This window comes from Vanellus vanellus (assembly GCF_965231255.1).
Source record: "Vanellus vanellus genome assembly, chromosome: 2".
In the NCBI taxonomy this organism is placed as follows: domain Eukaryota; kingdom Metazoa; phylum Chordata; class Aves; order Charadriiformes; family Charadriidae; genus Vanellus; species Vanellus vanellus.
The window spans coordinates 39,167,084-39,181,971 of NC_138906.1; the positions used below are offsets into that span (position 1 = coordinate 39,167,084).

Genomic DNA, 14,888 nt, shown 5'->3' on the forward strand with positions numbered 1-14,888 from the left:
CAACAACTAGAGCTAATGGGGGGGAATCTGCTCTAGGAAATAGGGCAGGTAGGTTTTGTTCAGCATGCTTAAAAATGGGGTTTGCTGGAGGGGAAAGAACCGGGTGGTGTTGAAAAGGAAGGTGTCAGGTCAGAGGAGGCTGCTTGTGGAGCTACACAATGTTCAGTACAGTCCTGATTTTGTTTAGTGTTTTCACTAATGATGGTAATGCGAGTATAACAAGTACTGCTGGTGACGCAGGGTTTGGAGACGTTGGCAATACAGAGAAGGACCTGGATATCATACAAAAAAAAAAAAGAAAAGAAAAAGAAAAACCAACCCAAAACAACCTGGATGAGCTTTGAGTACTGAAGTAATGGCAATGGAATGAAATTCAATATTAAAAAATGCAAGGCTGTGCCTGGGGGGACTAATAAAAATTTCTAGAAGAAGAAGAGGCTGGGAGCTCATCGTCCAGAAACAGCTATGCAGGAGGAGGGTCCATGGATAGTGGTAAGTGGTCATGGAGTGGCAGGAAGCTTCTGTGGTGGTCTGCTCATAGGTACCAGCACTCTTAAGTAACGATGCATCAGGAAGATGGCTTTCCAAAGGCATTGGGAGGTATTAGACTGGCATGGTGGACTGATCTGGAGCTAACTTAATACTGATGAAAAACATGCTAGGGAAGGTGGGGGGAGGTTGATTACCAAAGGTCTTGAAAATGAAAGTAAGTAACTTCAGGAGGAAAGACTGGGCTGATTAAGGGATACACAGAGGGAGTTGGCATGTTCAACGCAAAGGGTTGGGAAAAAAAGTCTTTGCAGCAGGAGTCTGGACAGATATGAAAGAGGTAAAATTGCATTGGTAAAAGCCAGAGAAAACGATGTTGCAACTATTGACGTGCAGGGTGGTGAGACATATGTTCCAGTTATGAAGCAATTACAAGAATATATAAGCCCTGAAGTGGTTTCAAGCTGAATTCAGATTGGCATCTTCATGCAGCGTAATTAACGCACAAAAGCTTGAACATGAGGGACAAAGACAGTAGAAAATTTCTAAATCCTGAGAAATTAAATTCACACTACTTGGAAGGAAGAAACAAAGGGAAAGTTTGGGGGAGACAGGAAGAAACAGTAAAGGCTCAAGGTTTGGAAGGTTAAAAACTGAAGGGACGCATCCCAGTTAAGCAGGGAAACTGATCCAGGCGCTGCTTTTTTTGTATCAAAACTCTTCAGCTATATTCACAGAAGCGTCCACTCACATTAGAGGGAATCTTGGGCTGTAAGTGAACTCTGCAGGTTCTCAGATGAATTAGTCACCATTGTTTTAATTTGTTTATCCTGTTTCCATAATAAATCTTTTTCTTTTTTTTTTTATTTAAACAACTTAACAGTCTAGTTTGTTGGGGTTTTTAAAATTGAGCTGACTGTGGTTCATTTTTCAACAGAAAATTAATCTTCTATCCTTATGTGAAAAGTCACCAGGGATGCCAGCATGCCAGTGAGATTTTTCCAATACAGAAGTTGCAGAAGTGCCTCACTGACATGGGTTGTGGTCACTAAGGACAAACAACCATTTGGTTTTGCACAGTGGCAAGAACAGGCTAGCATTAGAGGGTATCCAAGCAGATGACTGTTCCATGTGTGAATCTGGTAGGCACAGTTTATGTGGAATATGTACTTACCCACTGAGTATTTCAGTGTACCTGATTGTTGTGCAGCTAGATTTTTTTATTCTGGGTTTGTTGGGTTTTGTTTGTTTGTTTTTTTGTTTTTTGTTTTTTGCTTTTTTTTTAATGCAAAACTAGAAAAGCTGTACATTTTGATTCATAGAAACTGGTGTTCAGAGTAAAGCAGCATCCTGCCCCACAGAATGTGGAAGTGAAGTTAGAAGTAATTTCTCTTTCATTTATCATTACAGCAAAACTGGTGGTGTAACTCTGATGTCAGTAAAATGCAGATGCTTTCCTTTCCAAGTCCTGAAAGGATTTGTGTGAGTGTCGGTGAGAGATCTGTTTGTTTTTAATAGGTTTAGAGATAATAGATAGCCATACTTTTCCAGAAGGAAAGCATTGGAGGACTAAACATAGTATGTAAATCCTAAAAACATAAGTGGGTACAGATGGACCTCACTTGATTTCAGAAATGAGTCTGCGGCTGGAGAAGTTACTATGAAGGAAACTGAACTAGGATTTCCTGTTTAACTCCCATTACAAAAAAAAAAGGAAAAAGACAATAGTTTTCCCTTTTAAAATAAAATGTCTAATCATGTAATAGTTTTATGTCATCAACAATAGAAGTTTAATTCTTATGGCTGACTTGTTATGCTGAAAACTTTACATTACGTTTACATTACGTTTCACTGCAAATTAGAGAATTGCAGGCTGGCCCTTAGCTGTGGCAACGTCTGAGTCTCTGTGTTGCAGACTTTGGTTTTTCAAAAACGTTCTTGAAAAATTCTAATTAGTACTAAACGTGGCTGGTGTTTAGGTGTTTAGGTGTCAAGATGCTGGATGTAAATTAAATTCAGATCTTTGGATAGAGCCAAGTTGAAAATGGTACCACTTGGATAATGAATTCTCATCGTCCTGATAGTGATTAAATGGTGTAAACTCTGTGCCTGAGGATGAGCCAGGACCAGTTGGCTACCTGTAATTCATGGAACTTCAAAACTTAAGTCAATTTGTCCAGCAAGAATCCAGCAAACATTTCCTAGTGGTCACTTATAGTTAATTTTCATGGAGGAAATATTGTACTCAGCTGGATTACTAGCAAAGAGGATGTATCTTTAAAAGCAAGTGATGTGTGCGTGTTTTAATCAGATAGCACTGTCCATCTATGCTGCTGTAATGAGGGTGAACTGACTTCCAGCATTCTCCTTTTCCAGTTGGAACCAAGTCCCAGAGCTTTGCCTATTTTTTTAAGCGTCATTAGCATATTAATTATTTTTGTCATGCTGACAAATAAAGATGAGGACTCACAAAAATGCTTGAAGTTTAGGGGAAGACTAAAATTTGTTTCAGAGCTAATCAGTACTATTATTCAGTGCTTACCGTACTGTGCTCCGCAGCACATATTTAATTACAGCATATGAGTTTGCTCTTTTAATCCAGATTTTGCAATTTCAGCTTACTTTTCTGTCTGTTGGAAGCACAGTGGGGAAAGAACATCAAACCCAGATCCTTTTCCCTGTTACAAGAGTTGAGATGTGACTATATGTGATACCAGCTTTAAACTGGGTCCAAGGTGAAGAGTTTCACACTAAAGATTAAGATACCTGAGATCTGGGATCAAAATATTTAGGGTAGACAGATGTCAAAGCTTCTTCAAGCAACTCTAGAAATAGCAGTGGCTCCACTTTTCAACCAGCACATGCTAATTATCCATTAGAGTAATTAGAATCACACTGGGGTAAGGGAACCTCCCGTTCATTATGCATGAACATTAAAGATTACATGGCATTTTTAAAATAATTGCAGCTGTTTACTTCTGTCCTTAGTGAACGTCTCCCCTCTGCACTCCTGTGCCGATGGCTGGCTGGCTGCCATCTCCCGTGTCAAGGGTGACTGCATTGCATGACTTTTTATGGCTGGCCTGCAAGGTGCTTTGGGATCTTTCAGGGTGAAAGGTTCTACAGAAATGTAAAGCATTATTTATTATTTTGCATAAATTGCTGCATTATTTGTCTTAGGTTTTTGTGGTTTACACTGGTAATAAAATAGCTGGCTACTCGGGCCGGATGATTCAGTGATATGTAATTGGATACAGAGCTCTTCACTTCCAGATCAGCCGCTCATCACTGGCCCACAGCTATTTGGCAAGTGTATAATAAGTAGGCAATTCCATTTTCTAGTGGTTGAATGTCCCCAATACAAAAGCCATGATCCCAAGTGGCATTAATGTGCTTAGGACTGTCACCAAGGAAGGATTTCTTATCTTGAGATTGTTCTTAAAGATTTGGGTTAAGATTCATTGCCAAGATGTTCTGGGGAAGTCTCCTGCCCATTGCACATCTGCGTGGATTGTTGCAGAACACCTGTCTCCAGAGCTGTTGGACCCCAACTCTTGGCAGTTCTTCTTCCTTAGGTATTTTCAGTAGTATGTTTCTAACCTAGTGGCACTCTTGTGCATATGAGTGAGAGAGAGAGATCTTTGTTCCAGGATTCATTTAGACTCAGTCCAGTCCAGTTTCTTATAGTGCTTATGTATAAGAAATCTGGGGCAGTTCTCACACAGGATATCTCTACATATTCTATGTCATAACCATTTGGAGAGCTCATAGAAAAAACAGCTCTACCTCTGATACAGCTCAATGCTGAGCACTTTGACCTGTCTCCTTAAAGGGGAATGGCTTTTTCCAAAGCACCCAAGTGACTTGGGTACATGCATGCCATTATCTCACGAGTAATTTGAAAAATCCACTCTTGACCTTGGCCTTACTTTAGTTCTGCTGAAATTGGTGGACCTATGCATTCTTATGTCCTTGCTAGTGACAGCTAGCCTGGGCAGACCTCACAGTCTCCCTGTACAGGCACTTGTGTAGACAGTCCCTCTGTCCACTACGAAAACACGGGACACCCAAGTTGAACTGAATACTGAATAACACCACATGGGTTTGCAGTGGTCTGTAACTGAAAAGGTTCACTGGAAGCAATTTGCAAAGAAATCCTTAGGAAACCACCTGGATGGTTATTTTAAATTAAGAAAGGAAGAGATGCCACTTTAAAAAAATAATTTTTAATACTAGGTTTAAGGTTCCATACATGTGATAGTCATTAAAGCTTATTTAACCCTGAAATTATCTGGCCTCTTTAATTCCACAGGGACTGTAAAGCTCTTGGGTTAGAAATGAAAAATAATGTCAGAACGAAAACGAGACTTTCCTGAGTGTAGGACCATTATTACAGAATATTTTCTTAATCAAGCCTTTTTAAGAGCCAAGTACCGGAGAAAAAAATAATCGGGCTATACAGCTTTCATCCACAGATAGGGTCGTAGCCGATGCTTTGGGCCACCGATGGAAATAGGCACAAGTCAGTCCCAAAGGCTGTATGTGATACACTCACCTAAAATGCACGTAGACCTGATGATTTGTCCATCGGCAATCTCAACTGTAGTACACCCAGTTCCTTGTTACAATATGCTTTTGAGATAATCCCAGTGCGCTCTGACATTTGGGCTCTTGAAATTCAGAGCCTTCTGGTTGTTCAGACTGGAAACTTTCAGCAGGAGCAGTGATTTCTGTCGAGTTTCTGTTACACCAAACATCTGTGGTGTGCCCCACCACCCTTTCCCCAAGGATGAAACATGCTGCAGGGAGGGTGTTGCAAGCATTCCTGAACCAGACAGCTAAGCTGGAGTCATAACTGTGCTGGCCAGGGCACTGCTTTGAAGAAGGCTCCCATTAGAATTAAAACATCCCACAACTCCCATCACAACAGCCCTATTCTTGAGCGTGGCTGAACATGGAAATTTAAGGATGGGGGCGGAGTGGGGGGGAGAAAGAAAGACAGACAAGTAAACAGATAAAGAGGGAGCTCTTGCATGCAAGTGGAATTTCCTCTGAGCACAGGACATTCTTTATCATTAACTGGTCTGTCACAGGAAGGAAAATGGGAAAACAGTGTTTCCTGTTCGGGGGAAGAAAAAATCAATAGGCCTTGGGAATACCTGCCTGGAAAGAACTTTTTGTGTTCCCACCAGCAATAAAAATAAGTTTTTAACTCCTTTGGAGCATGAGCTCTGTTTTAAAGCAGTTTGCTTCTTGAAATGGAACTGCGGTGTAAACACGTCATTTAAAAATGATTGGCAGTTCAGGCTGCTTGGACCTTTCTTGCTCGTTTCAGAAAACGCTCTAACTCCTGGAAATATCTTCTGTAAGACAAAGGCTGTTTTCAAGACACTTGCATTATTCTGAGTCTGTGCCTATGAAGGTAATAATAATTTAAATGGCCATTTGCCATACAAACGCAGTCACTCCACTAATATTTTGATTAAGATGCTCACAGGTGGACAATGGGTCTGCTCTTGCTTCTGGTAAACAAAGTTTTCTTTAGGAAAAATCACAGTTGCCAGGCAAGTGCTTGAAACCTCAGGAGGACGGTGGACTACCCTGCAGCTCCTGCATCATCTTTTTTGGTTGCAGTTTGCGTTGAATACAGCAGGGTGGTGGAAGTGTGGGTCTTTCAGAAGAGTGAGATGGGGACGGTTCACTGACAAAGGCTGCAGGAATGGATGCAAATGCACAAGCAGCCCCAAAGTAACCCTGGTTCCTCAAGGTAATCGTTTTTCTCTTTGGTGGCAGCTTCCTTCCTTCCAAAAGGGGGTCTGGAGATTTACGTTTGTGCCTCAGGTTTTTTTTTAAGTTTATAGCAATGCCAGTGGCATAACTGGATGAGCAGAAGCTATGTAATCCAGCACTGTAAATGTAAGAGGACAAAATAAAAAGGAGGGAGGGAAGATGACCTCTTAGACACGCACAGAAAAAGGGTTGGAAGTCACGTTTTCTTTAAACGGAGAGGGAGAAGTGAGCTGAGCTTAAAATGAAACTATCAGCAAGGCTGGAATTAAAAGAAAGCTTTAGGAATGATCTAACTTTTATTTTATTACATTACAGAAGACAAAAAATCAATAGCTGGTAATTCAGACATAAATGAGTTATACAGGCCATTGACACAATGGACCAAACTTTATAACAACCACATCTGATGCTGTCAAGCCACAGGCTTCAGTGGCGCCAGTAATAATTATGGCCGATCACCTCTAATTCAGAGCTGCCTTGCTTGATAAAGGTGTCACTCTGAGTGGCTGCAGCATCAATATCAATTGAGGATGTCATCCAGCAGGTCAGCCTGCTGCGGAGAACTGTGTTTTTTTAATTGAATAGGATAAACCCTTGGTTTTTCTCCTCCTCTCATTCTGTCTGTAAAACTCATACAGACCTTAAGCAAAAATAATTTGAATTCATGACTGAAACTACTTTAACTCGAGACTGAACCCATGACTGAAGCTAACTGTGTTGATCCATAGAAATATATTCTAAAGAAAATTTATGAACGTAAGAGCATCCCTGGGAGGAGAGTTTGGTACTTTACAATAATCTCTGTTTCTCTGCTACATAAGGAGCATTAAATCGCTGCTGTGATCAATTAATGAATCCCGTCCCAAAAGAAACCTTTTTGGTAAAATGCTGCTAGGCAATAGAAATTGTTTTTCTGTAAACTCACATCGTTATAAGGAAGAAAACACATCGGCCTTGATGTTTTCCTATTGCTTTCTGAATTTGGGGGCATAGGTGTGCCCATTGACTGTTGGAAAACTGAATCTCACTCTGAGACATGGGATGAGGTGGCTTTGTAAAATATGCCCAGTTCTTGTTCTATAAAGAAGGGAATCACTTTTAAATACCTCTCCAGTGTTTCAGGTGCCATTAACGCTTATGTCTCTGCAGCTTGATGTTGAAACTGTTAGTCTTTGGATCGCTGAGGGATGGTATGTGTGCTTAAACATTTTCGCGTACTATTATTATTATTGCTTAGGCTTTGCGTTCTTTTGTGGAGTAACTGTTTTGTACTGTGTTGGCTACAATTAATTGTGACTGACGAACAGTGAAAAAAACCTCTGTGGGGGAGGACACGGGAGGTATTTCAGCCACAGTCACCGTAGCATTTAACATCAGGAGAACTTAGAAACTGATGTGATGCAGCAGAGCTGTTCGCACCACAGTAGCTAGTGCTTGTGGACATTAAAAGCTTCTTCTATTTTGAAAAATTATTACTAGTTCCACTTAGAAACGCTCTCTATCCTCAAAAAAAGTCATAAATATCGGACTTGGGAGATAAACACCAGAAGGGAACTGTTTTAAATGCGGGGTGAGCAATAGCAGCAGCACCGTAGTGAGTTGGTTCCTAAGCTTGCCGTGCTGTACGGCTCGGGGCTTTTCTGGTACTTTTGAAGTTGTGGAGAAAGAAAGTGCTTTGCACCTGTACGCTTGCAGGCGCACCAAGAAACAGCCCCGTAGTTATCCTTCAAAAACACGGGGCTCGATTCCAGCCCTGCGCGGCTGAGGCAGAGAAATCCCAGTGTCACGGCATACCCTGCGAAAGCAGCCCTGTTCATCCTCCCCAGACCCATGCAAACACGCTGCGTCCGCTTCACAGCTTCTCCGCTGCCCGCCTTGTCTCTGGCTCCATCTCCTCCTCTCCCAATCGCCGGCTCTCCCCGAAGCCCGGACCGTGCGGGCGTCGGGGAGCCATCGCGTTTTGTGCGCAATAACTTCTGATCAGCCCCAGTCAATCATGTCAGCCCCGTCCCTGGGTTTTCCTGTGATCCGGCAGGCAGCTGCGCAGGCCCTTCAGAGGCGGCACTGTTTCTTTCTCTGTTTACTCGTTTCCAATGGCAATTGCACCACCGAGTCTCAGTTCGTCTGGAACTTGGCCTGGGGCTGTTTTGGTTACATTGAAGTTTTTGCTTCAGCTCTGCCAGATTTAAATGGTGACTTCACCAGCACTGAGCTAAAAAGGAGAAAAGGGGAGGAGGGAGGTAGTGTAGCGAGCGGGAGCGAGCGAGGGAGAGGGCCAGAGCATTACATCATCACTTGGACGGGAATCAAATGGGAAGGATATGACTCACTCGGGCTAGTTAAGCTTTGGCTCAAGTTCTACATACACTCATTCCAGGGCTCTCATGTTCTGCACCTCAGCAGGGAATTCAGGCTCAGTGATGTCCATGAGGTTTGTTTTTAATTTTCTTTTCCTTTTCTGATTTCTATATACTTCCCCCCACCCCCCCACCCCTCGCCTTCCTCCTCCTCTCCTCCTCCCCTCCCTAGTCCCCCTTTCCCACTCTCTTTTCCACTTCGACAGAGTTTGTTTTCTGGTGCGTGTAACCTCGACTCTTAGCAGCAGAAGCCGTTTTTTTTTTCGTCCAAACCAAACCCAAACAAGGAGCGCAGCAAACTTGAGAGAAGTTTGGTGGTTTGTTGTGTTTCGTTTTTTTCCTCCCCATCATTGTGTCGCTCCTAATCGGAGGAGACGGGGAGAGAGTTAAAATGCAGGAACCAATCGCTTGGACGGTGATGTAATGCTGGAACTGCAGGGTTGTTAAGTAATGTGAGAGGAAGGGGGTCAGGGTTGCAAAGCATTTACCTGCTGTCAAGGGGCTTTAAGTTTATTATCAATTGCAGTGACTGTAACTGGCTTCAGACTGCACTCTCTAATTATTCACAGACTCCCCTTTTTTATCTTTTATTATTAAAAGTAAAACTATATTACGGTATTTTTAAAAATGTGATATTATCACAGCTGCAAATTATTTTCCACCAGGGTTTTTTTGATATTTTTTAAATGGCTTGAAACTGGGTGTCTCTTTCACAAAAAGCCCGGAGAGAGCAAAAAGAGAAGAGAAAGGCAAAGGCAAAGGCAAAAAGGGGTGGTTCTTTGAGTGTAGCTGGCTAATTTGAAACTGTACGAGAAGAGCAGTTCAGCCTCTGCCTAGCAGAGTGAGTAGAAGCTCCTACTATTGGAAATCCGCTGTAGAAAATAAAACATTCAGGGGACGCAGTTTGCGGAGTTCATCCCGACCTCGGTGTTTCAGCCCTAACACTGCTCAGCAGCGTTCTGATCCTTAGCTCGCCCCGGGCTCATTGCTTGTTTGATGGGCTGCTCTCTCACCGGTGCTGGGGCCGCTGAGGTCCCAATCCGGCACGGCAGGTCCCCCTCCTGTCACGGTTCTGCTCTCCAGAACTAGCTGGGATTTGGGGCATCTGCCCATGTAGGTTTCCTTTGTGGGACAGGGCACTGTGAATGTCTTATTAAGTCTGTCTGTCTCCCAACAGACCCTTTAGTCTTTTTTCCACCTAGCTAACAGCTTCTCGGTCTCTGGGGGAGGGAGAAAAGGTAACTTTTCCTCAAGTTCACACTGAGTACACCCCCTTAGGGTGGGCCACAGAGAGTTTAACACTGACTAAGCCCCTGCTCGGGCATTGCTTGCGGGATGAATGTGAGATACCAGGGGTGTGTTGGTGTCCTCAGGATACCCGTTCTGCTCGGAGGAGCTCTGCATCAGGTTTCTGTGTCAAGAGCTGTCTGCTCCTAAGATAACACTCTCGGAAGTGCCCCCTTCAGGGAATTTCTGTCTCGGAGGAAAGCACTGTATTCGTGTCCACTGGATCAGCAGCAGACCAAAGATTTGCTTGGCTAACTAAAGACAGCATTAAACACACTCTTGAGGGTTTGGTGTTTTTTTTTTTAAAAACCTGTATTGGGTCCTGACTGAGCAAAATACCAACGATGTTCTGTGGTGATGGCAAAACCTCCCCATCTCCATCTGAACAAGGCAAGAGCCCCTGACCAGCTCCTGCCTTCCCTTCCCTCTGGTAGCCCTCTGCAAAGCCATTTTGTGTCTAGCTGGTATGTCCCTGCACTTTACTCACAGGTTTTTCCTAAATGCCATCATTTCCAGGCTCCTCAGTCAACTGCTCAGGCACAAACAATTGCTCATGTGCCAAACTTTTATCATTTGAGAGCCTAACGTAAGGCCGCACCCGGCTCTGGCCCACGTTGCAGTGCAGATATACCATATGGATTAGATTGCGCAGTGCTCTGTTGAGGATGTGTGGGTTGTGGAGGGAGCTGTGCTGCTGCAGGAGTTCCCGTAGGATTTCTGACTCATATTTTCTCCTAGAAATGTTGGGAAGTGCAGCTCCATGGACCATCAAAGTAAAGCAGATTAGATTCTTCCCTTTGCCTGCCCGCTTCGGATGCTGGGGTGGACTTGTCTTCACTTTCTCCCTTCCTGCCTTTTCTGGCTGGAGACTTTGTGTGGGAAAAGTCTATCAGTGTTGTCCTAGGACAGTGTCTAGCCATGGTAGCAAGATGCTGGGCAGAGGATGACAGACTGTCACACTCCATCTTTGCCTACGCAGAAATGCATCCTTGCTGTTTCTCTTATAAAAACACATAGAAAATATGCTGTGCAGCGTGGCATGGAATTCTTTGGGCATCGGGTTGCATTCCATGGGGGATCGGAGTCTCCCTTGTCTGGTACTAGCTATTAACATTTCATCTGGCTGAGAGGGCAGCAAAGGAGAACATCCTGGTGCTTTGGTCAGTGTGGACTAACTGATGACCCTGCTTCGTGCTCGTGACTTTCATGAAGCAACTTCCATCTTCTCCACCCTGCTGACTCGTGCTTGGTGAAGTTAGGTAGAGGGTGTCAAGATGTAAGTCCTTCACTTCAAGAAGTGCATTACAACTCTAAGTTACAATTTGCTTCTGCTACTTAACTAATTTCAACACCAGGACCCCAGAAAAAAACCAGTTTTAAAGGCTTCTTTCAAAAAGTTGCTGTTGTAATTCCATATGCATACATACGTGTGTGTGTGTGTATGTATGCATATCTCCTACTGAAGCAACAAAGCATATATTTATTGAGGTATAACTGTCCTGACAACAGCCAGACAGCTCTGGTTGTGGTTGACAGGTGCTTTTGAAATGCTCATTTATCTTGGACAACAAAAAAAAGTAGCTGCCCATTTTTTATTCTTCCAGTGCTAGCTGCCCACCTTGTGCTATCTTGGAGCCAATATGCAGGTATGCCTGTGGACTTCCAGCTCTGTCAGAGGTCAACAGCTTTGACAGTCAGCCGCAGCATGTTTGAAGCTGGGCCTTCTGGCGAGACAATTTTCTTATTGAAGGATGATATCTTTAGGGACCTAATTTTTAAACAGCAGCCAAGAGAAACGTTAACAGCACTCTGAAAATGAGCATCAGAAGATAGATTCAGAAGCACATGTAACCTGTCAAACAAACCAGAGGCCAAACACACCAGAGCTGGGAAGCGATGTTTGCACTGGAGAGCCGACCGTGCACGCTCGCCCTGTGAAGAAAGGCAATCTGCTCAGAGCAGAGCCGGGCTGGAGGACTCCCAGTAAATTTTCCCCACCAAGATCCCGAGTAACATTTCTGCCTGCATTGTTGAATGTGTGCATTGGCAGAATATCCTCTCTATAATCCTGTGCAATTTTAAGCTGTAATTTGGTGCTCTTGTAGCTGGTCTCTGCATGCACAAAAGAATTGGCTCTGCAGTTGCGGTACAAATGCAAGAGGTAAAAATCAGAGTGCTTATTTCTGTTTCACTGAATGTGATCCCTCTGCCCCTGGATTCCTCAATTTTCCTAGCTCTACAGTGAGACTATTTCCCTTAAACGGTTTTGGAAGACTTGGCTGGTGTTTGTGAAGCCCAATGAAGTTTTCAGAGTTGGCGTGGCAAGTGCTGGGGTCAGAGCAGGCCAGGTGTTGGGCAGAGATGGTGGCAGGGCTGGCCTCATGTCACGTTTTGGGCACACGGTGCACACAAACCAAGTTGTCTCCTGCACTTGGGTGCGGATGCTGGGGCAGGAGAGGGCCTCCTCCTCCCTTCTCCCTGTCTCTCTGCTCACTTTCCCACCCTTCTTTTGTTCGTCCTGCACATGCCTGGGCCGCGTTCAGCCCAAACTGTTGAGATCAGCTTTGCTGAAAATTACACTTCAGATCAAAATGTGAGTTAGGTTCCTCCAGTGTGAAGTGAATGCTGGGTCTTTCTCTGCAGCTATAGATAAACCAGATATGAAGGTAATTACATCTCATTCCTATCTGACTCTCTTATTTGCCATAATCTCTTTTAATCCCTTTGATACTCATCATAATAATGTTAATCTTAATGAACTCATTTGGTATTAATGCGGATGTGATTTGTAAGTTCAGAGCAGGCTTGCCATCCTTGTTTAGCGTTCATTAATATCCACTTAACTGTGTTTATGCTCCCTTTCTCCTGCAAATGGACTTGCGTGTCTCTGTCTTCCACCTAGCTGATGTGGCAATTCCTGTAGTGGAACTCTTTCCAAGCTCACGTTTGTATTTCCTTTCTATTCCTCTTCCTACTTACATGATCCCAGAGAGAGGAGCTGATGGAAACACTGCATGCATCTGCTAGTGGCTTTCTGTACCCCATCACTTACTCATTTCTTCCACTTTCAACACGAAAATGAAAGGAACCCTTATCCTGTCACTCCTCATTCATGTGGCATTCCTCCTTAGATTGCCTCAGAGATATTACCTTACTATAGCCTTCGTTTTATTGTCTCAGAGGGTGAACGAGTAGGAGACACAACCCCTTATCTTGGCAAAGAGACAAATTATTTGTTGCTTACTACCGTACTCTCCCTGAGCACTCTGTTTTTGGGTGGGGTACCTTGCCCAAACAGTTTCCGACGTGACCAGCCAATTCTAGTGAGGGAGGACTACGCTTGGATATTGAACCTGATCCAAAGTTTATTGCAGTGAATGGGAGCGCTGCCTTGACGAGCTCTGGATAAAATCCGTGAAACTATCCTCGTTTCATTCCTTTGAGCACCCACGTATTTTTCAACATCTCTAGCTTTGGTATGTGCCCTCCTGAAAAACTACTTGTTCAGCCACAGTGATCCCAGAAACTGATGAACCTTGGATCCCTGTTAATGGGCGATTTCCTCTCTACGTGGGTGCTGGTGTTTGTTTGTTTTTAAACGTGGCATGGAATTTCTGTGTTGTGGTGCTTGCCATCTTCCCTCCCCACTTCCTCCAAACACATTTTTGAGGCCCTGATTGTCAAATCGCATGAATTATTTTTCAGCCCCAGTGGCACACATTTTGCTCTTTAGGGCTTTTGGATCCTGACAGAGCCAGGAAAGTATCATTTACTTAGCAGAACACTGTTTATTCCATTCCCACTTCCATTCTTTATTTTATGTCCTGATGTTTCCTTGTAGCATCAGCTTCCTATGTTAAAATGAGTAACTGTACTGGAAACATCTAACTTTCAATTTACTGAAGGATTTCTGCACATTATAATAAAACCAGCCATTGTCTTGGTAAACTTACTAGTCGAGAGTGCGAATTGTAGTCTCTCAGATCAGCACAAGCTGTATGTCTGCGGTGCGCTTTACTTTAACATACTGTCTTTCATTCCAGAGCATCACAGGATGTTTTGCAAATTGCAGCCATTAGTCAAACATATCAAGTCAAACATATTAAAGCTCTTTATTAGTACGAATACAAGATGTGCTCATATAAATAACCAGGTGGAGGGTTTTACTGCAGATATCTACAGCTTTTGTGCTGCTCCATGACCATAAAGAATATGGGCCAATGTCATTCAAATGGGCGCTATTTTCTAGAGATCAATAAATCTGTGCCCATTTGCAGCAGCAAAATAATAATAATAATAAAACTTCATTACATTTTCTCTAAATGTCAACTAGTTATCAAAAGCCCTGTCAAAAATAATACCAGGAGAATGTTTTAGCACACTGGAAAAGCCCTTCAGCACCAGTAATTTTATATGTCGGTTTTAACGTGAGGTAGTAGTTTCCAAACAGAGTCTTAAAATCCAGAACAGAAAAAAGACCGGATCCTCTCTTGACCTCAGTTTGAGGGCACTCACTATCACTTAAAAATGTTCCAGTGCTGTGTTCTTTGTTGTCATTTGGTTTCCAGATCTAAGCGAACTTTTCTTTCACTGCAGCTAAGGGTGTGAGCTGTATTTCTCTTGCACTGTCGCTCGCAGGACTGCAGGAATTCTCATTGCTCTGAATACTTTTTATTTTTCCTTTGTAAATTCATGTAGAAATAAGATTGACTAAAACTTCAAAAGGAAGGCGAAACTAAGGTTGAGTATACAAATTGCCTGAACCAACAGACTCCTTGCCATTGCAATCCAGTGTTGACAAATACCTCCTGTAGCCATTTGCATGAAGCAGGGAGGAGGTCCACAAAGTGCAGATTAGTACAGAAATCTCTGTGTGCGTGGATCTGTATGTGCATATAGTCGCCCTACCCCCCCAAAGATATTTGAGGCTGCAAGGCAAAATTAACTTCTGTTGTTCCTAAGCAA

General features: G+C 43.3%; 1 protein-coding gene across 2 annotated transcripts in view; it reads left to right on the forward strand.

Annotated features, from left to right (window-relative positions):
- The window catches only part of CREB5 (cAMP responsive element binding protein 5), a gene marked incomplete at its 5' end in the record, with an annotated part of 252,444 nt that overhangs the window by 146,825 nt on the left and 90,731 nt on the right, over positions 1–14,888 (forward strand). The window contains one exon of one of the 2 annotated variants that reach the window (XM_082479115.1): positions 8,664–8,710. The exons of the other annotated variant lie outside the window; for it this stretch is intronic. Coding sequence (XP_082335241.1) covers positions 8,664–8,710 — 47 coding nt within the window. Of the gene's footprint in view, positions 1–8,663; positions 8,711–14,888 lie in introns of those variants that run through there. 2 annotated transcript variants of the gene reach the window in all.